This window comes from Hyperolius riggenbachi, chromosome 3, assembly GCF_040937935.1.
Source record: "Hyperolius riggenbachi isolate aHypRig1 chromosome 3, aHypRig1.pri, whole genome shotgun sequence".
Lineage (NCBI taxonomy): Eukaryota > Metazoa > Chordata > Amphibia > Anura > Hyperoliidae > Hyperolius > Hyperolius riggenbachi.
In genome coordinates, this window is record NC_090648.1 from 436,873,264 (window position 1) to 436,893,899 (window position 20,636).

Below are 20,636 nucleotides of genomic sequence, written 5' to 3' on the forward strand. Positions count from 1 at the left end.
TGTCTAGGTACTTGCAAGCAAGTACAGGCAGTGGAGAGCTGGCCACCATATTGACACATCCGCAGGTTGCCCTACCATTTGTGCAAAGCGCTGAAAAGTTATTTAAAGGGAACCCGAGCCAGGATCCTATTGAGGCTTCCCTCGGTGGTCAGAAGCCCCCGTTGTTGAGCACGGGCCCCCTTCGCATCAGGGTTACATAGTACCTCTTCCTGGATCATGGCCACGAGCGCGAGCATGTATGCGTAGTTGCACAGAGCCCGCGGCTCTGGCTTACTGCGCATGCGAGGCTCGATCGGCTATTGCATGGCCATGATCCAGGAAGAGGAGCTGCATGGGCCTGATGAAATTAGCAACAATGGCTTTTCACTAATCATCCAGGGGGCCGCGCTCAGCGATGGGAGACAAGGTAGTAGTTAGGGATGTTTTGTATCCGAGCTTCAGCTCAGGGACACTGAGATGAACATTTTCTCTTAGGAGAAAACTTAAAGGGGTTCTTTCGCGAATGATGAAAAAAATGAAAAGTGGTTTATGCATAAACTATTAAACATCCTTCTAAAATAGTGTAAAAACTTTTTCAAAAAAATGAATGGTTTCCTCAATACAACATGTAATGTAAATAGTGACCGATGACGGGCTGGGAAGCTAATCCATTTGATAGGGGTGGGTTTTTTTACTTGCATTTCTCAAACAGAACTCCTGCCTAGCTAGTTTTCTGTTGTGTAAACCACTGCCATTAGGAGTTGCAGTTAAAGCTGTTATAATAACTGCCGACCTCAGGCTGAGCTCCTCAGCAGTTATTTATTGTAGTTTCACAGACACAGGACCCAGCAAAGAGTATCGTGGCTGTTGCTACTCATGAGTCAGGGCTCTTTCGCTATTGGCTGGCTGCAATTGATCAGACTTTCAGGCTCCCTCTACAGGCCTTGCGTGCTTGCAGATTCCTCTTGTGTGACTGCTGTATTGGCTACAGTGACTTGAGCAATCACAATGTCTGCATGGAATGGTAAGGAGATCACAGCACAGATAGTGATCTCCCTGCAGCAGAGATAACACAACGCTCAGCATGCAGTCTCTGCCTGACCTGAAGACTTGAGGGCCTGCAGTGGCATGTGCTTATTCTGGCCAGGCCTGTCTCAATCCCACTCCCCCTCTGATAAAGATGGAATAGTGAGAGGGCTGCTGAAGATAAAGCAATGTGTGAGAAGAGGGCTGGAGGCGATTTGCTATCTGCTACACAGTGGTTGGCAGAAGTCAGTAAGGGTCGGTTCACATTTGCATTTTGGGCCAAACCGGATCTGGTGAGTGGATCCGGGGTCCACATCACCGGATCCGGATGGCCCGCGGAGTGGCCATTCACATTGTGAAAACGGATCTGATCAATGATTGATCGGATCCGTTTTCACTGAGCAAATACATACCTTATCTTGAGCAGCAGCCGGCGGTAGAGGGTTCCTCTCCTTCCACTATAATTACACAGCGCGTCATGTGACTAGTCACATGACGCGTCATGTAGTCACATGACCCGGAAGAAGACGGAAGCTTCTACCACCGGCTGCTGCGCAAGACTAGGTATGTGTAAAGAATCCCTAGCCCACCCGCCCGGCTACTGCACCCTCCCGTCGCTCAGGTTCCCATCGGCACATGCCCCCATCCCCCGTGGAACGGTCCGCTTCTTCACTAGTGTGAAGAAACTTTCCGTTTCCCATTGCCCGCAATGCTGCTGCATTTTTTTTCCGACTACGTTCCGCAGGGCAGAATGGTCTGGAAAATTAGGGCCTGCTGCAATTTTGGGGGCCGGAATGTACGGAACGTATCTGCACCAATGGACAGATGTGAATGGATCCATAGGTTAACATTGGATCCATTCACATCCATCTGTTTGTACAGTATACGTTCCGCTTACATTGCGGAAAAAAACGCTAATGTGAACCAGCCCTAAAACTCTCCAGCCAGGTTTCCAGAAACAGCAGGGATGTGTCTGGCAGCTTGTAAGGTGTACACACACTCTACAAACACACTACATATACACACTCTATACAAACATACGCTCACTTACTCACTCACTCTCTGTTAGGTCCTATGTGCTTGACACACAGTAAAGCTACGCACACACATGCAGTAACCATTATCATGTGTGTACAGAGGCTGATGATGGATATTGCTGATGCCCGAGCATTACCAATCACAATGCTATCCCCCCATCCCCCCAGCAACTGATTGGAGCCACTCAATCGTTCACAAACACTGTCCTTCTGCCCCCCTCCATAGCAACAAAACACATCGCTAGCCTCAAGGCTCAGGATGTGTCTTTACAGCATCAATGCCCAAATTGACGCCCGAAGGATTGTTTCCCAATCCCCAAAGGGAGAAAATTCTTGCATGTGTGTACTTAACTAAAGGGAGAGTCACACTTTTATTAACGTTGTGCATTTACTGCACATTTTAATGTACACGTCGTCCACCATACATTGCCTGTACCTGTTGGTAGTTTATGGGGATTGTATATGCTGTGCAATTTTATGTATCGGGGAGTTTTATAATTATATAATCACTATAATCGATTAGAAATGATCGACCGTGCACACTAATGAACAAAACAGTGCAGGCTGATCAGATTAATGGGATTGATCAGAAAAATATATCAATCCCACTATTCTGATCAGATTGGCCAGTGCGTTTTTGTTCGCTAGTGTGCATGATCAAGCATAGCAGCAATCAGAAACAATCAATTTTCCACCAGATTGGATAGTTATAGGCAACTATTAGGCAGAGGAGATGGTAGGTTAGTGATGGGAAAAGGAGAGGGAAGATTAGTGTAAAGGTGGCCATTAATGGTACAATTTTTTTCATCAGATGCGATCTTGGATGTTTTTAAGATCAAATTGTAAAACGATTCTATCGTCCATTAGACCAGAAAATGTTGTCGATCCGAATGTTGGATTTTATGATCGAATTGGAAGAGAGAAAATGCCCTAATCAACCTGTTCATGAGAACAATTGATAATTACCTTTCAATTACTTTTGATTGTAAAAATTGCATCGAAAGATCGCATCTGATGAAAACACGGTACCATTAACCTCCCTGGCGGTAAGCCCGTGCTGAGCACGGGCTATGCCGCCGGGAGGCACCGCTCAGGCCCCGCTGGGCCGATTTGCATAATTTTTTTTTTTTGCTGCACGCAGCCAGCACTTTGCTAGCTGCGTGCAGTGCCCGATCGCCGCCGCTACCCGCCGATCCGCCGCTATACGCGTCGCCGCAGCCGCCCCCCCCCCCCTAGACCCCGTGCGCTGCCTGGCCAATCAGTGCCAGGCAGCGCCGTGGGGTGGATCGGAGTCCCCTTTGACGTCACGACGTCGAGGACGTCGGTGACGTCATCCCGCCCCGTCGCCATGGCCATTCTTTGAACGGGATCTCCTGATCTCCGATCGCCGGCGGCGATCGGAGGGGCTGGGGGGATGCCGCTCAGCAGCGGCTATCATGTAGCGAGACCTCGTCTCGCTACATGAAATTTTTTTTTTTTTTTAAACGTATTTGCTGCCCCCTGGCGGATTTTGACAAACCGCCAGGAGGGTTAATGGAAACCTTTAGACAGAAGGGGGGGGGGGTTTAGTATTAGGCAGATGACAGGGGCGGGAGTTAGTGTTAGGCAGAGGAGAGGGGTGGGAGTTAGGCAGAGGAAGGGGTGAGATTAATGTAAGAGCTAGTTCACTCTAACGGGAAGGTTGCTGATCACTGGCAATTAGCCAGCGGTCATCAAAGCTCTAGTACAATGTACTATAAACCCTATGACATTGATCCCACTGCAGCATGCAGAATTTTCTGAGGGATTACACATGAAGGAAATCTGCAAAATCGCACTATATCGGTAGTTTTAAAAACCTGTTTGGAAAATTGGTTTGCAAAATTGCAATTGATTGTGATAATTTATCTAGGCAGGGGCAGAAGTAGCTACCCAATATTATTTGGTAAGGGTGATCATTCAAGGCTTCCTAATACTGCTATCTGGGGCAACCACAGGATACCCAGTACTGCAAACTGGGAGGCTGGAGGCACATCTGGTTACCTAATAGTGATATCCAGGGGCACATGACTACTTTCATATTTTATCTGGTGGCTCATGGCTACCTAGCTGTTGTATCTGGAGGAACATGGCTACTTAATTTTTGTATAAAGGAGACACATGACCTGGCTATTTTTTTTTCTTAGGGCAAATGGCTACTTAAATATTGTATTTAGTGGTATAATGTCTATTCAATTCTGGTATAGGAGACCACATCGCTTTCCAGTATTGGTAATGTCGCCTAGAGTTAAAAGACAGATTGCCTTTGCGGCAGTATGATGAATTGTGGGCTTCCACTTCTCATTGGACTGAAATCTTCTTACTTGTCTGAGCACCCTTTTAACCGATAAACTGGGAGGCTGTGGTGAGGCCCAAATTCATTGCTCTGTATGGTGTTAATCCAGCTCTGGAAGATCCTAGCTGCACGCAGCCAGCCACCACATCATCCTTCCAAGCAGAGAAGGAGCAGGGAGACACAGAGAGAATGGAGGAGAGGGGGTCACCGCCTGGATACAACTGGAGTTGGCAGAAGAGGTTGTGGGAGGGGGGGGGGGGGGGGCATGCTTCAAAAGCAACTAAATTAATCTAAAATGTGATGCTTATTAGTGCTTTCATTTTGTATTTTCTACCCAAACCAAAAACCTACCCACCCCCTGTAACTAATATCAAGCACTCTCCCCCCCCCCCCCCCCCCCCCCCCCTGCCAATCTGTGAAAGCGTAGTGTTTTCCAAAGGGATATTGCCTCACAGTCCAGCTCTGTGGCCTAATCACATAATATTATTTTTTGAGGTAAAGAATAGTCTTGTGTATCCTATATGAGAAAGTGTGTGTGTGTGTGTACATAAATGGGGCTACCATGACCTGAAAAGGCCTCTAGGATTTGTTTTCCCCCCAGGCCAAATGGTCCCAGTCCTCCCCTGAGTGTGCCCCCCTTATCTTGTTTTAGAACTAGAGTTCATTGTTACACAGTCATGTGCGTCATGCCATCTGCTTTTAGCTGCAAGGAGAAGGTTTTTAGAGGCTTGTTTCTGTTTTAGTAATAGTGACCTGACAAGGTAAATTTTATGTCAATTATATATATTTTTTTAAATTTATATAAATTGCAATACATTTTTAAATAGATGGTTCTATATATACACATAAATATATAAATATGTATATATTTATATATAGTTATGTATATATGAATGTACATGTGCCGGAACGTGGGTTGTCGCGAACATGTGCATGCATGTGAGTATTGCAAGAGGGTGTGTTGAATGGGAGGGTGCGTAAGGCACGCTTTGCGGGGTTGGGGTTAGGGGGGGGGACTGGTGTGGGATGATGTGTATGCTAAAGCCTAGTGCCTGTTTATTAAAGGAAACATCAAGCAAAATTAACTCCCCATGATATACTTACCAGGGGCTTCCTCCAGCCCCTTGAAGCCGACATGCCCCACGCCGCATCTCCAAACGCAGCTGCCACTGCCATGTGCAAAGGCCAACCTCCTCTACTGCACCTGCGTGAGCTCCGCTGTCAGTCAAGTCCACGTTGTCCACAGTGTACTGCGTAGGTGCAGTAGTTCTGTGCCTGTGCAGTACGCTGCATACAACATGGACTTGATTGACAGCAGCGCTTAAAGGGAACCAGAGAGGAACGGGGGGTGAAAAAAGAAACAGATTTTATACATACCGGGGGCTTCTTCCAGCCCCATAAGTCTGAATCGCTCCCACGCCGCCATCCTCAGCTTCCTGGATCCGCCGGTACCGGACCCGTCACTTCCGGCGGACGCGGCCAATTGTCCGCATCACAGGGGCTCCCTCCATACATGTACGCATGCGGCTGCGCAGTTAACAGCCACATGCGTATCTGTATGGGGAGAGCACCCTGTGATGCGGAGAATTGGCCGCGTCCGCCGGCCGACTTGCCGACTCGCGGCAATGACGGGACCCGGTGGCGGCTGATGCAGGCAGCGGAGGAGTGCGACGTGGGAGCGATCCGTGCGTATGGGGCTGGAGGAAGCCCCAGGTATGTATATTGCATCCTCTCTGGTTCCCTTTAACACAGGCGCAGTAAGGATGACCTCCCGTTCGGCCTGGTAGCTGCGATCGGAGATGCGGCGTGGGACATGTCAGCTTCAAGGGGCTGGAGGAAGCCCCTGGTAAGTATATCATGGGGAGTTATTTTTGCTTGATGTTTCCTTTAATAAACAGGTGCTAGGCTTTAGCATACACATCATCCCACACCAGTACCCCCCCCCCCCCCCCCAAAGCGTGCCTTACGCACCCTCCCATTCAACACACCCTCTTGCAATACTCAAGTGCATGCACACGTTCACGACAACCTATTTTCCGGCGCGCGCGCGCGCGCGCACACACACACACACACACACACACACACACACACACACACACACACACACACACACACACACACACACACACACACCCATCCATTTAAAAATGTATTGCAATTTACATAAACTTTAAATATATATATCATAAAATTTACCTTGTCAGGTCACTATTACTAGAACAGATAGAATAGAAACAAGCCTCTAAAAATCTTCTCCTGGCAGGACTGTGTAACAATGATCTAAAAGATAAGTGGGGCACACTCTGAAGACACATTACTCCTGCAGAGACGCTGGAGTTTGTCAGCAGCTGATAAGATGACTCGCTTGCAGAGGATAGAAACTTATCTGCACACACGCTGGAGTCAAGTTGCCAGGCAACAAAGTAAACACATGACGTGCTCACTGAAACGCTGCTCGGCTTTCTGCTTGAGCTATTCCTGCAGGGGTACTGTCTGTGAAACTACAATAAATAACTTGCCGAGGAGCTCAGCCTGAGCTCGGCAGTTATTATAACAGCTTTAACTGCAAATCCTGATGGCAGTGGTTTACAAAACTGAAAACTAGGTAGGCAAGAGTGTGGTTTGTGAAATGCAAGTAAAAAAAAAAACACCCCTATCAAATGGATTAGCCTCCCAACCCGTCATCCGACACTGATTACATTACATGTAGTATTGAGGAAACCATTCATTTTTTTGAAAAACTTTTTGCACTATTTTAGAAGGATGTTTAATAGGTTATGCATAAACCACTTGGTTTTTTTTTTCTCATTCGCGAAAGAACCCCTTTAAGAAAAAAAGGTAATTGCATATAGGCCACTGTCTGCTCAAATGCTGCTAAATGCCGTCAAGCTGATTGGGCAGCGTTTCATGATACAGATGGACAATAATCCAAAACCTACAGCCAAAGCAAACCAGGAGATTATTAAAGCAAAAAAGTGGCCAAACGTCACCTCACCTGACCTCAACCCAATTGAGCGTACATTTCACTTGTTGAAGACTTAACTTCAGACAGAAAGGACCACAAACAAACAACAGCTGAAGCCACTGCAGTAACGGCCTTCCAGAGAATTAAAAAGGAGGAAACCCAGCATCTGGTGATGTCCATGAGTTCAAGATTTCAGGCTGTCATTACCAGCAAAGGGGTTTCAACCAAATATTAGAAATGAACATTTTATTTCCAGTTATTTAACAATACTTTTGAGCCCATGAAATGAAGTGATTGTGTTTAAAAAATGCTTTAAAGGATACCTGAAGTGACATGTGACATGATGAGATAGACATGGGTATATACAGTGCCTAGCACACAAATAACTATGCTGTGTTCCTTTTTTTTCTTCTCTGTCTGAAAGAGTTAAATATCAGGTATGTAAGTGGCTGACTCAGTCCTTACTTAGACAGGGAGTAACTACAGTGTGACCCTGACTGATAAGAAATTCCAACTATAAAGCAGGCCATACACTGGCTCGATTCACGGCCGTTTCGACAGCAGATCCGATCCTGGGATCGAATCTGCTGCCAATCGCTTGCGCTAAACGCACCCGCCGATCCGATTCCCTCCCGAAATCGGATCGGTCCGTCGATCGCGCCGTGCGGGAAATTACCCTCGATCGCCCGGCGGTAGGAGCGCGTCGCTTGCGGCGTACGATTCGGGCCCGATCCGAGCATGTATACATTACCTGAAGCTGGCTCCGGGGTCCTCTTCTCCTCGCTGCACCGCATTTCCGCATGCCCAGTGTACGCTTATACTTCCTGTGTCACTCCGGTGACCAGGAAGTTGAAATAGAGGGTGCTCTATTTGAACTTCCTGGTCACGGAGTAACACAGGAAGCGCCGGGATGGAGCAAGAACAGCGGTGCGGTGCAGTGCGGAGAAGACGCCCGGGAGCCAGCCTCAGGTAATGTATACGGGGGGGGGGGGGACAGGCGGCAGGAGCAGCTGAACAGATTGTGATCGGTTTCAGGCTGAAATCGATTCACAATCTGTTTGCAGTAAAGGCAGCCATACGATCCCTATCTGATCAGATTCGATCAGATAGGGATCTGTCAGCTGGTCGATCTAATGGCACATCGACCAGTGTATGGCCACCTTAAAACACTTTCTTAGCAGAACATGGCTTCTGAGAGCAAGAAAGAGATAAAAAGGGGAATTTCTTATCAGTGAGGGTCACACTGTAGTCACTTCCTGTCTGGACTCAGGACTGAGTCAGCCACTTACATACCTATCATTTAACTCTTTCAGACAGAGAAAGAAAAAAAAAAGGAACACAGCATAGATATTTGTGTGCTAGGCACTGTACATACACATGTCTATCTCATCATGTCACATGTCACTTTGGGTATCCTTTAATTGCCTCACATTTTCATGCAATCGTTTTGTTCAGCTCACTGAAATAAAGCTGAAAGTCGGAACTTCAACTTCATCTGAGTTGTTTCATTTAGAATTAATTGTGGTAATTTACAGAGCCAAAATTAGTAAGAAGTCGTCTCTGTACAAATATTTATGGACCTACCATAACTGTAATTTACCTACACTAACTCAACATCATCTACAATGTAAACTATGAAATAACAAGAATAATAATATTATTAATACTTTATTTGCTTTACTTACAATTTAGTTACATTTTATATAGTAACTTTTATTCTATGAGGAAGTCTCAAAGGCAAAGCTTACTCTTATTTATCTCTAAGTTAGCCAGTAAATGGTATCATCCCTATTCAAAACTTCTAAATATTATGTAACAATAATTTAGAAAAAAGTCTATAGAGGCAATTAGAATTTGCAATAAACTTGTATTTCTCTAGCACAATATCCCAACTTAACCCTGTAATAAAATGCAAAAAAAAAAAAAATGATAAAAAGAAATTGTGTTCTCGCTGCCAGTATCGGACATTCCGAAACTACACTTTCCAGAATGCACCGCGCTTGTAACATTGCCATGATTGTCATGTCATTTTTTTACATGTAGAAAACATAAATCAATTAGTCTATAGGCTTGTCCCAAGACGGAACTACATCTCCCAGCATGCTTCCCCCTACTGTTGGCAAGGAAGATTCGGCTGATTTGCTGAGGGAAGGGATGTGCACTGTGATTGGTCAGCGGGGGAAGGGATGTGCGCTGTGATTGGTCGGCAGGGAATGAGGCGTGCTGTGATTGGTCGCTGTGGAGGGGCGCTGTGTTTGGTTTGCGGTTGTGTTGCAGGGCACTGGCGGCTGCTGGAGCGGGCAGAGGAACGGCGGATCGGGGTGCAGCAGAGCCGGGCAGGTGGAAGTGAGTTGTAACGTGGTGCTGTTATGCTGTCTGTGTAGAGGAGGTGGTAACATAGGTGCTGAAACTGCACCCAGTATATCTTCCATCACGGACAGCAGCATTGCAATGCAGGCTGCAGTCTGGTAGACTTATTTTTTTTAGTATATTTATTTTATTATTGTTAATATTGGTTTTGTTCTATCCTGAGGTTTTGATCAGAATGTTGGAATGTCGTCTCTCTGATTAACACTATTTACTGTGAATAAATGCACAGTACCTACCCTAGACTATGCACCCCTTGATTGTGCTCCTGCGCTTGCGCATTTTGTAGAGTGGAACTGTGCATGCGCGCAGTGGCGTAGCTAAGGAGCTGTGGGCCCCGATGCAAGTTTTACAATAGGCCCCCCTAAGCACTCTATACATAACAATTGATACAGCGCACCAAAACCTGACAATGGCAACTACACTGTCAGAGGTGCAAGAAGGGGATGGGGAGCAGTTTGTTAATGATTACCACTATTCAAAGCATCTATAGAAGTGATTATTATGAGCACAGGACCAATAGAAATCTAATACCGTAGTTGAGGGGGGGCCCTTCGGGGCCCCTCTGGCCCAAGGGCCCCGATGCGGTCGCTACCACTGCACCCCCTATTGCTACGCCCCTGCATGCGCGGTATGCTCCCTGCCACAGGATCGCGCTCAATGAGACGTACAGATGCTCATGTGCAACAGTCTGCAACTGGCTGAGTTTGCCAGCATTAAGAAGGGCGCTGCTGATCAGGGCAGCATAGAATGACAACTAGGGACCAGGAGGACTTTAGAGGACTAGAAGAAGCCCCATGCAGGGATGATCTTCTGAGTAGCTACGATTTTGTAGCTACTCGGAATCAAACTGGTAATTATAGCAGCGGTGATCACGGGTTAACTTACCCATAAGTCCGTGGGATCCTATGTATCTTATTCGACTCACGCACAAAGTGTTGGCAGCATTATACGACACACTACCGCGCTTCCTCCTTCCACAAACATTCAGCAAGTGGTGAGAGTAAAACACAGAGCATACTCCCACACTGAGGTTTTTTGAACTCTGTTGACGTTATAGTGTTGCGAATTTGGGGCACCAAAATAAAATGTACAGATATCTCATACACTGCGTTCCAAGTTATTATGCAATTGTATTTAAGTGTCAATGGACATCAGCAAGAAGGCAGTGGAGTCGTGGTTTGCATCAGAATCTTGGGGAGAGAGCTGGGGCGGCCCCTTTAGGGTCCCTGAAATTGTGAAAATGACTTCTGAAAAGTATGTGGAGTTTCTGACTGACCACTTTCTTCCATGGTACTTAAAGAAGAACCGTGTTTTCCGGGACATAATCCTCTTCATACATGACAATGCACCATCTCGTGCTGCAAGGAATGCCTCTGCACCATAGGCTGCTATCAGCATAAAAGGAGAGAAACTCGATGGCTATCATTCATAAAGCATTCCCGCATGCGGAAATGCTGAAAACAGCTGAATTTACCGAGCACTTAGCAAAATCTCCATTCATAAAAGCTGTTTCCACATGAAAAGCTACAATTCCTGAGCAGTGCGCGAAATTACCGCCTTGTGCGGTGATTATCTCAACACATGTCACTAAATGTCAATTCATAAAGATTAGAGCAAGCGGTATGAGGACGGGGAATACTGCTCCCTTGGATACCGCTCCCTTGGATGTGGCGGTAAGCATGCTAATGCAAGTTAATGGAGACAGACCTTCCAGCCAGCAGCAGTGAGAGCGGAACATGGAGAAAATGCATCAACTCAGGCAGCTTCTAGTGTTACCGCAAGCTTAGAGCTAGCCTACCGCCAGCCTAGTTCGGGAAATCACCGCAGGGCTATCGCAACTGTACACATTTTTATGAATGAGCACACAGAAGTCTAAAATACCGAATGCAGTATTTTCCCGCCTAGATTTTCTTTACCGAACACACTTTTATGAATGATAGCCTATGTGTGACCCTCATCCTCCCCTGACCTCTATCATAGTGAGAACCATCCCGAAGAAAAAAATATATATTAGAGCGGGAGTCGGTTTACATCCACACAGCAGCTCTGAGAGGCATTCCTGACATCCGGCAAATCATTTTTTTGGGGGAAAACATTCTCATTATCATGAGGAGGTTTGTTCAGCAACATTTGAATTATACTCTAATGGTTGATGACTAAAAGATGATGCTGACTGCCAGTAGCATCCACTAGGGGAACCAGAGAAAAATATAATTTGTATAATAATTTGGAACATGGTGTATTTGCTATACGTAGTGGGATGGAAAGTTAGAGGTGTATCAATCTACTGAACTATCCATACAGTTGAAACAAAAAAGGAGGATTAAGGTGTAGTTTGATTAACAGAATTTTTTTCCATTTTTTTTTTAAAGAGGTGTAAGATATGGATCACTCCCCACGCCGCGAACATCGAGGAAGCAGATATGAAGCCAGGTTCGTACATAATGAGTTCACATTTGAAGAATTATATTAAAATCAAATACGCCACACCAGACCTAACATTTTCTGCTCTCTACAACGTGTTCAGTATTTATGGGGCAACTCGGTTGTCATTTTCAAATGCGGGAAACCACCTCATGGGCCATATGCAATTCACTTTTTCTCCTGTGTTTTCTCCTAAGTGATATTTTCAAATTTGTCTATAAAATGCGTTCTAGACCACTAGGACACAAGAAAATAATACAAATATTTTTGACAGTACTTTCTCACCTACTTTTTGGTACTGTTTCAATTGCAAAAGTTACTTTAAATAGAAGATGAAAAATTATCTCCTAGAGGAAAAAAATAATAGCATATGGGCCCATGTGTGTGGTACATTTGTCTGTAGTTGTTGTCTCCTAAGAATAGAATTTGTTTGTTTCTTTGTTTTTTTATAGCAAATCAGGGAGGTTTGTAATGCAGAGCTTTTGATACTTACCATGGACACCGCTGGATCCTAAAGAGGCTTCCTCCGTCCTCCTATGTCACGCCGCTCCAGCACCGTCACCCCCAAAGAGTGGCCTGCCTGTGCAGTCCTGCTCAGGCACTGGCAGAAAAAGCCGAGCCTGATCAGCTCTGTGCTACTTCATAGGTGGCTCGTGCATGCGCACAGTAACATGGCTGGCTTATTCTGAAGAAAGCTCAATGGGGCCGTGCTAGTGTATATGTGCAAGCAGTGAACAAGCTCGTTTATGGGAGTCCCAGCGCTGAAATGGGCTGGTGGAGGTGGATAGGTAAGCCTCTTTAGAATCCACATGCTTTCCCCCTAACCCGAGGTGAGTACCCTGTAAAGGGCACTTTTTTCCCTTCAGATACTCTTTTTAAAACTAAAAATGACCCAAACAATTGAACAAGGCAAATAATAGCAGTCAGGGTGAAAAGTGGATAAAAACAGCATATTTAGAAGCAAAGTGCTGTTGAGAATACCAATTCGTGGCAAATTTATATAGCCAAACTCCACTGCAGCTCTTGTCCTGTTCTCTCTGGATGCAGCCGGTAAGCAGGTCAATCCGGTGTGATCATGTGACAGCCAAAGTAGCAAGAACAATAAATACTAGACTACATTTTCCAGCATTACAGTAGAAACTGTCTATATAAGGGGTTAGGAATTGTTGTTCACATGCATTAGGTGTTACACAGTGCTGTGGAGTCGGAGTCGAGCAATTTTGGGTACATGGAGTCGGTAGTTTCATAAGCTGAGGAGTCGGAGTTGGAGTCGGATGATTTTTGTACCAATTCCACAGCCCTGGTGTTACATAACTGTAAAAACATTACCTGCCCATAGGAAGCCACTTGGGTGCTATTAGTCTTCTGTCTGCATAAGTAGGTGTACATGTGAAGGCCAGCATATCTACACAACCGATTTTTTTTTTTAACATGGAAAGTTGCGTTCTAAACTTAAAGTGAACCTCCGGACTAAAAATCTACTCAGCAGAACTGAAAAGGCTTGGTGTTTCTTTAACAGTTTCACAGCATCAGAACTTTGTTTTTCTTACCAAAGCATCATTTTTAGCTGAATTTTTAGCTAAGCTCCACCCATCAAAGAAAACTGCCTGGGCTTTTTTTCCCTGATGCTGTGCAAAGCATGATGGGATTTCCTATGTTGTTGTTCACGTTGCCTAGCAACTGGGAGGGGTGATCAGCACACAGGACTGTTGGAACTGTGTCTCATGCTCCCTGTCACCTCCTTTCAACCAAAAAGATGGCTGCCCTCATGAAATCAAACATTTGCCTGTTCTTTTAAAACTGGGTGGGTAAGAGATTATATTACCTATCTATTTTAATTAACATAACTAATGTAACTTAATGACAGTATGTTTTAGGCTGAAGTTCCTCTTCAAGTCACACAAATATGCATACTTGCTTTGAGAATTCAGTTCGTTCAATTTTGGGTTTTCTTGGACTTTAAACATATAAATCTTTATGTTTCATCTACTTGCTTACCAAGCATTAGCCCGGATTTACATCACAGGAGCCTATAACACAGATGCCCTGACTAGGGTGTAAGGACTTCACCCTCCATGATCCTATAAACCCCCGCTGAGCCACACCGCAAGTGTGCTGGCTGGCCCAACTGCCACTTCTACCTTACTTCCCTTGCCCGTCATAGCTACAGATGTCCCATAGCAATAGGTAGCCAGAGGTACCCTTAGTATTAAGTAGCTAGTGGTGCCCCCCACTGAATGGGAATCATCAGTGGATTGCTGAGAGCTGAATGAGTAACCTCTCATTTATTCTCTGCATAGGGAAGGAGAGAGGGAGGCACTAGGGAGGGGGGGGGGGGTGAGCCACCTTTCAGCATGAGGTGCCTGTAGGCACGTGCCTACAATGCCTAATGGTAAATCCAGACCGGATTCTGTCTGTCTAATTTTATAAATCACCGTCCTCCTCTCATCACATCATTTCTTGTCAGGTACAGGACGCCTCAAACCCCAGACTCATCCACGCCCTCCAGCCTGGCCTCTCAACGGGTAGATTCCACCCCGCTGCCACCCATTAATGAGCGGTTGGCGTACCTGCGCCCGTCCCGCGAACTGCTGGAATATTACCGGAGGAAGATTGCGGAATTTGATGAAGAGCATGAAGATCTGGTGAAGAGGCTAGAGCAATATAAGGCTACCTATGAGGAGCAGGTAAGACCCAGGATGGCCTTATACAGGAAGCTGCCCACATTTCCTACCAAGATACAGTTATGTTCAAAATTATTCAACCCCCACTGAAATTGAGTGTTTGGGCCAGTTTGACATTGATTTTGATCATTTCTGTCATCTTGTTTACAATTAAATCAAAGAGGCACTTGTAAGTCAGACAAATATAACATAACAAATATCATGAAATAACCACAAATGTCTTTTCTGTGCTCACATCATTATCCGTTTTATTCAACCCCCAAGGGACATTCATTCTTAGTACTTAGTACAACATCCTTTTCCAGTTATAACAGCTTTTAAACTTGAAGCATAGTTTCTTGCAGCGATCTACGGGTATCTTAGCCCATTCTTCATGGGCAAAAGCCTCCAGTTCAGTCATTTTTAGGCTTGTGTGCCGCAACTGCTTTCTTTAAGTCCCACCAGAGGTTCTCAATCGGATTTAAGTCTGGTGACTGCGATGGCCACGCCAAAATGTTCCAGCCTTTAATCTGCAACCATGCTCTAGTGGACTTGGAGGTATGCTTGGGATTATTGTCCTGTTGAAAGGTCCAACGTCTCCCAAGCCTCAGGTTTGTGACAGACTGCATCACATTTTCATCCAATATCTCCTGGTACTGAAGATAATTCATGGTACTTTGCACACGCTGAAGCTTCCCTGTACCTGCAGAAGCAAAACAACCCCAAAGCATGATTCACCCTCCGCCTAGCTTCGCAGTAGGCAAGGTGTTCTTTTCTTCATAGACCTTGTTCTTCCTCCTCCAAACATAGCTTTGATCCATGGGCCCAAACAGTTCTAATTTTGTTTCATCGGTCCACAGAACACTATCCCAAAACTTTTGTGGTTTGTCCACATGACTTTTGGAATACTGCAGTCGACTCTTCTTATTCTTTGGTGACAGCAAGGGGGTGCGCCTGGGAGTTCTGGCATGGAGGCCTTCATTACGCAGTGTGTGCCTTATTGTTTGAGCTGAAACTTCAGTACCCGCATCTGACAAATCTTTTTTTCAGTTCCTCAGCAGTCACATGGGGACTTTTCTCCACTTTGTGCTTCAGGTAGCGCACAGCAGTCGAAGTCAGCATCTTCTTTCTGCCACGACCAGGTAGCGTTTCAACAGTGCCCTTTGCCTTGAATTTGCGAATGATGCTTCCTATGGTGTCTCTTGGTATGTTTAACATCTTTGCAATCTTATTATAGCCATTGCCCTTCCTGTGAAGAGAAATCCTCTCTTCTCTTGTCTTCCTGGACCATTCTCTTGACTTCACCATGTTTGTAAACACCAGTAAATGTCTAGAAGGAGCTGAGTATCACAGTCATTTTAAATCTGCCTCATTAGTGCTTATTATGCTTGATTGCTGCATGGTAACATCCACAGGTGTTTTCAATATCTGATCGAAAACATTTGAATGAACCTCTGTTCTTAAGAGTGATAGTCTTTAAGGGGTTGAATAATTGTGTCAATGAAGAAATCACAAAAAAATTTTTAATACTGTATAACAGAAACGATTGATGTCATTTTAGTTGCATTTGGTTCTTTAAAAAGTCCTTGTAAGATTTCATTCTGAACACAATTACAAATGTACACTAAATTCCCTAAAACCCTTTACAGCATTGGGAGTTGAATAATTTTGAACACAACTGTATCTTCTGAAGATGAGCCTATTTTTATTTTTTTCTACCAAAGAAAATAAAGTTCTATTTCTCTTTACAGTTACAGTATAAGAAGTTTAACATTTCTTTTAATGTAGCTACTGAACAGTTTTGTGTTGTAGAGAAACAGTGCTCAAAAGAATTTTAAAAATCCACCCCCACATCTGAGTTCACCCTTTTAGGTTGTTTCTTGTGCTGTCTATCCCAGCACTGGGCAAATGATGTATCCCGCCTGTAAGCAATATGAATCTGGCCTGCAGCAGGAGCCGTACAATGAAAAACAGCTCACCCTGCTCATGCAAAAGTCCCAGCAGCCATGGACTTAGGGCAAAGACGTAATTCGTCCATCAGCAGTAGCTGTTTTTAAAGTAATTCTTTTCACCCGCCCAAATTACTGTCTGGCACTGTTTTGCCTTGCTACACGCTGGAGGGCTTCCTCCGCCGATCTACATGGCAACAGCGGCGTCATGTGACATGCTGGCACGTACTGACGGCGTGTCATATGACGTCACTGTGGCCATAGAGATTGGTGCTGGAAGCGGCAATTAGGTGAGTTATTACTGCCCCATTTGCAACTCTGCAGAGAGGAATGCTGCCCGTGGTCTGTGGCCCGCAGTGCTTAAAGTTTGCCCATTGCTGGTCTACCCCCAAAAAAGTAGGATATACACAGGGTAGGGGCTTCTGACAACTGCAAGCAGGGATTGTAACCTCACAACTGGAAATGGTGTTGGAAGCCGACAATCACTTCCGTTTCAGCGCGTTTGTGCTTGTCGATCACCGACGATTGGCAAATCACTACAACATTGGGACCCAATGAGGGTGGTTCCATTTGCAGCATTGCGATCGGGAAAGTACTGCAATCGCAAAGCGATGCCTACAGCATTTTTGGAGCAATGAGTTGCTGCAGAGCAAATTTGTGATTACTCTGGGAACCGCAGTCAGTCGGGACTTCCATGTTTCAGAAAACATAAGCATTATGTGATTTTCAAAAAGCGCTGCCAGTGGGCACCAGGCCGATGAGTTGCATGTGGCTGGCCTGACCAGAAAGCATAGCTGCTCCTGATCTCTGTATTCTGTCACTTTACCCTCCGATGTATTCATGATCCAAGGCTACGATGGCACTTTTAATCATATAAGAGCAGGAGATTTAATCAGAATCCATTTATTTTGCCGAGCATGACTGAGTCTGTCCGGAATTGGGTTTGGCACAATATATAGCTCAGTAGAGTAAGGAGTAGATAGGGCACACAACATGCAGTTTACAAGCTAGCAAAACTAAAACCAATGTATAACAACATCAGGCATAATTTGTCTGAGAAGCGGTGACACAATAGACAGATCAACTTATTCTTGCAGACAAATAGACTTTAACGGAACAGCTCCACCCTGCAGCCTAAAGGGGGGCACTGGTAGGGGGGAGTGTATGGAGGGAGTTCACGAGGTTGACAGCCGAGATGGGGAAAAAAGACAGCCAAGGGTAAGGCAAAGGCCCCAATGCAGAGCTACCCAAGATGACGTTCATTCCCCAGCTACTTACCCTCAGGGCCTGTTTCCACTTGTGCGGTGCGAATAGCCGCGGTAAAAATTCACATGTGGATGCGAATTTCTGAATGCGGGTGTATGCAAATTTTCATGCGAATTTGCATGTGAATTTGCATGAATGACGCTGTATGCGAATTTAACCATGGCAGTGCCTGTGTGCTTCTCCAGTGATTCCATGCAAATTCGCATGAAAATTTGCATACACTCGCATAGCGGTATGCAAATTCTGATGGCTCTGCCATGCGGATTTCTCACGCGGACGAAAGCGCTCAGAAATCCTGACAAGTGGAAACAGTCCCATCCACTTGTATTGGCTATGCGAATTTGCATGTGGCAAATGCATGCAAATTCGCGATAGTGGAAACGGGCCCTAAATCCTATGGCCAGAAAAAAAATGCACAGTAATGCAAGATACAATATTTCCAAGATTTTGAACTGGCTGGAAGACACAAAACTATGACTTGTGTATCCAACTAGCTGATTATTTGTTGATTTCTCCTTTCAGGCTTTCTCAGTCTATTTGGTAATAATTGGATCTTGGTTTGGTTTGTTTGGAAGAAGTCTGTTTTCTTATCATAGCAGATAATACCTGATGCCATTCTCTTTTCCTTCCAGCACAAGATGCAGTGGGAGATGCGTCAGCGAGAGGAGGAGATTGCTGAGCTGCAGAAGGCACTTAGTGACATGCAGGTCTATCTCTTCCAGGAGCGCGAGCATGTGCTGCGGTTGTACTCTGAAAACGACCGCTTGAAAATCAGGTGGGCTGCTGTTCTCATTGGTCTTTTGGTAGACACAGCAGAGCTCTGGGGAGACCTCATGCAAGATATTACACCTTTCAAATGTTCCTTCCTTAAAGTGACATTAAAGCATAAAAAAAAATCTGTGTTGTACGGATAATTTGATAAAACACTTGTAGCAAAGAAAAGTGGTTTTTTTTTTTTTTTTTTTTTATATATAACATTGTATCATTCTCTATTTTTTGCAGTTTACAAACCACACTGTATTTTAAACTATGAGACAGAGCGAAGATAATGGTGCTTTTAACTTCTCTGCAGTAAAATCTTATCTGAAGTTGCATTTCATTGTTTCTTTGATGTAAAAGGGCTTCTGAAAATAGCACTGCTCAGAGAAGCTCCTTTGTATAGATAACTGACGTTTAACTCTTCCTGTACTGGAAACAAGATGAGACTTAAATTTGTGCTACTAATGTTCTATTACTTAGCTGTACTACACAAAACAATTCACTATATCATAATAAGTCTATTTTGCAATGCCTTTATTAGGTATTGCAGAAAAATGATGCGTTTTTTTGCAACATAAAAGGTATACCTGCATTAGCAGATGATGAATCCACAGCTCCTCCCTGCCAATTGCCTTGCACGCCCCTTCTTTCCTGTATAGGGAGACGGGACTGCAGCAGGTATCTGATTCAGACCCAGCCACCTGTGAGGAGAGCCATGTTGCTATGGTTACCATAAGTCTCACAGTGGGACTGGAGTGCAAGGAGGGAACAGGCTGGTGGTGGGGAGGCACTGAGCGTCTGTGATCCGCTGCAGCAGATACTTTTACATCTATATTGCAAAAACAAAACTTTTAATGTACCAGTACATTTTAAAATTCATTTGGTAAAAAAAAAAATGTATACTAAAGGTGGCCATACATTGTTTGAACTGCTACCAGTTGAACCATTAGATAGATCCCTATCTGATCAGAGAGGGATCTATTGCCTGCCCACACACTGCACTCCGATTTCCAATAGATTTCGTCAGGAATCCATTTGAAATCCTCCTGTTCTGTCCCTCAGGTGTATATACAATCCAATCACACTGCAACGTTTTAGCCATTTATTTAGGAAAGGGTTCTTTACAGTAAGAGTGATTAAGATGTGGAATGCATTGCCACAGGAAGTCGTTATGGCAAACTCTATACCTGCATTTAAAGGGGGCTTAGATGCTTTCCTTGCGTTGAAAGACATCCATGGCTACAATTACTAGGTTATGCCTAATGATGTTGATCCAGGGATTTTATCTGATTGCCATCTGGAGTCAGGAAGGAATTTTTCCCTTTTGGGGCTAATTGGACCATGCCTTGTGGGTTTTTTTTCGCCTTCCTCTGGATCAACAGGGGTATGTGGGGGACGGGCTGGAGTTGTACTTTGTACTGGTTTAACTCGATGGACGTATGTCTTTTTTCAACCAAAATAACTATGTAACTATGCATGAATGGGTCATTCTCTTGACAGCTTTTTTTTACAGTGTAGGTCTTAAGGTGCCCATTCATCAGATGATGTATGGGCAGATCGACCGAGAGACAGATCTCTCTCTGATTGAATCTGATCGGAGAGAGATCTGTTGTGTGTTCATACACCACAGGCCTTGTACCACCACCTTGCCACCCCCGCGCTGTCCTCCTAATGTAAAATCTCCCCCCACCAGTGCAATATACTTTACATGTCCACCACTGGCTCTGGGCTCTGTCCGCAATCTGCATACATGTGCCCCACGTGGTTGCCGGCGTATATGTGGGCGCATGTGTGACACGCACTCACGTTTCAATGGAAACCACGTGGGTCGCGTGTATGCAGTTTGCGAACGGAGCTCAGAGCCACCGATAGACAGGTAATGTA

General features: G+C 45.0%; 1 protein-coding gene across 6 annotated transcripts in view; it reads left to right on the forward strand.

Moving 5' to 3' along the window:
- Positions 1-20,636, forward strand: part of CCDC77 (coiled-coil domain containing 77) — a 58,179-nt gene that overhangs the window by 1,162 nt on the left and 36,381 nt on the right. For 2 of the 6 annotated variants that reach the window (XM_068277682.1, XM_068277683.1), the window contains exons 2-4: positions 12,064-12,124; positions 14,583-14,802; positions 18,626-18,768. In XM_068277682.1, coding sequence (XP_068133783.1) covers positions 12,075-12,124; positions 14,583-14,802; positions 18,626-18,768 — 413 coding nt within the window. In that variant the 5' untranslated portion in view covers positions 12,064-12,074. The other 4 variants (XM_068277680.1, XM_068277684.1, XM_068277681.1 and 1 more) reach the window with 4 other exon arrangements.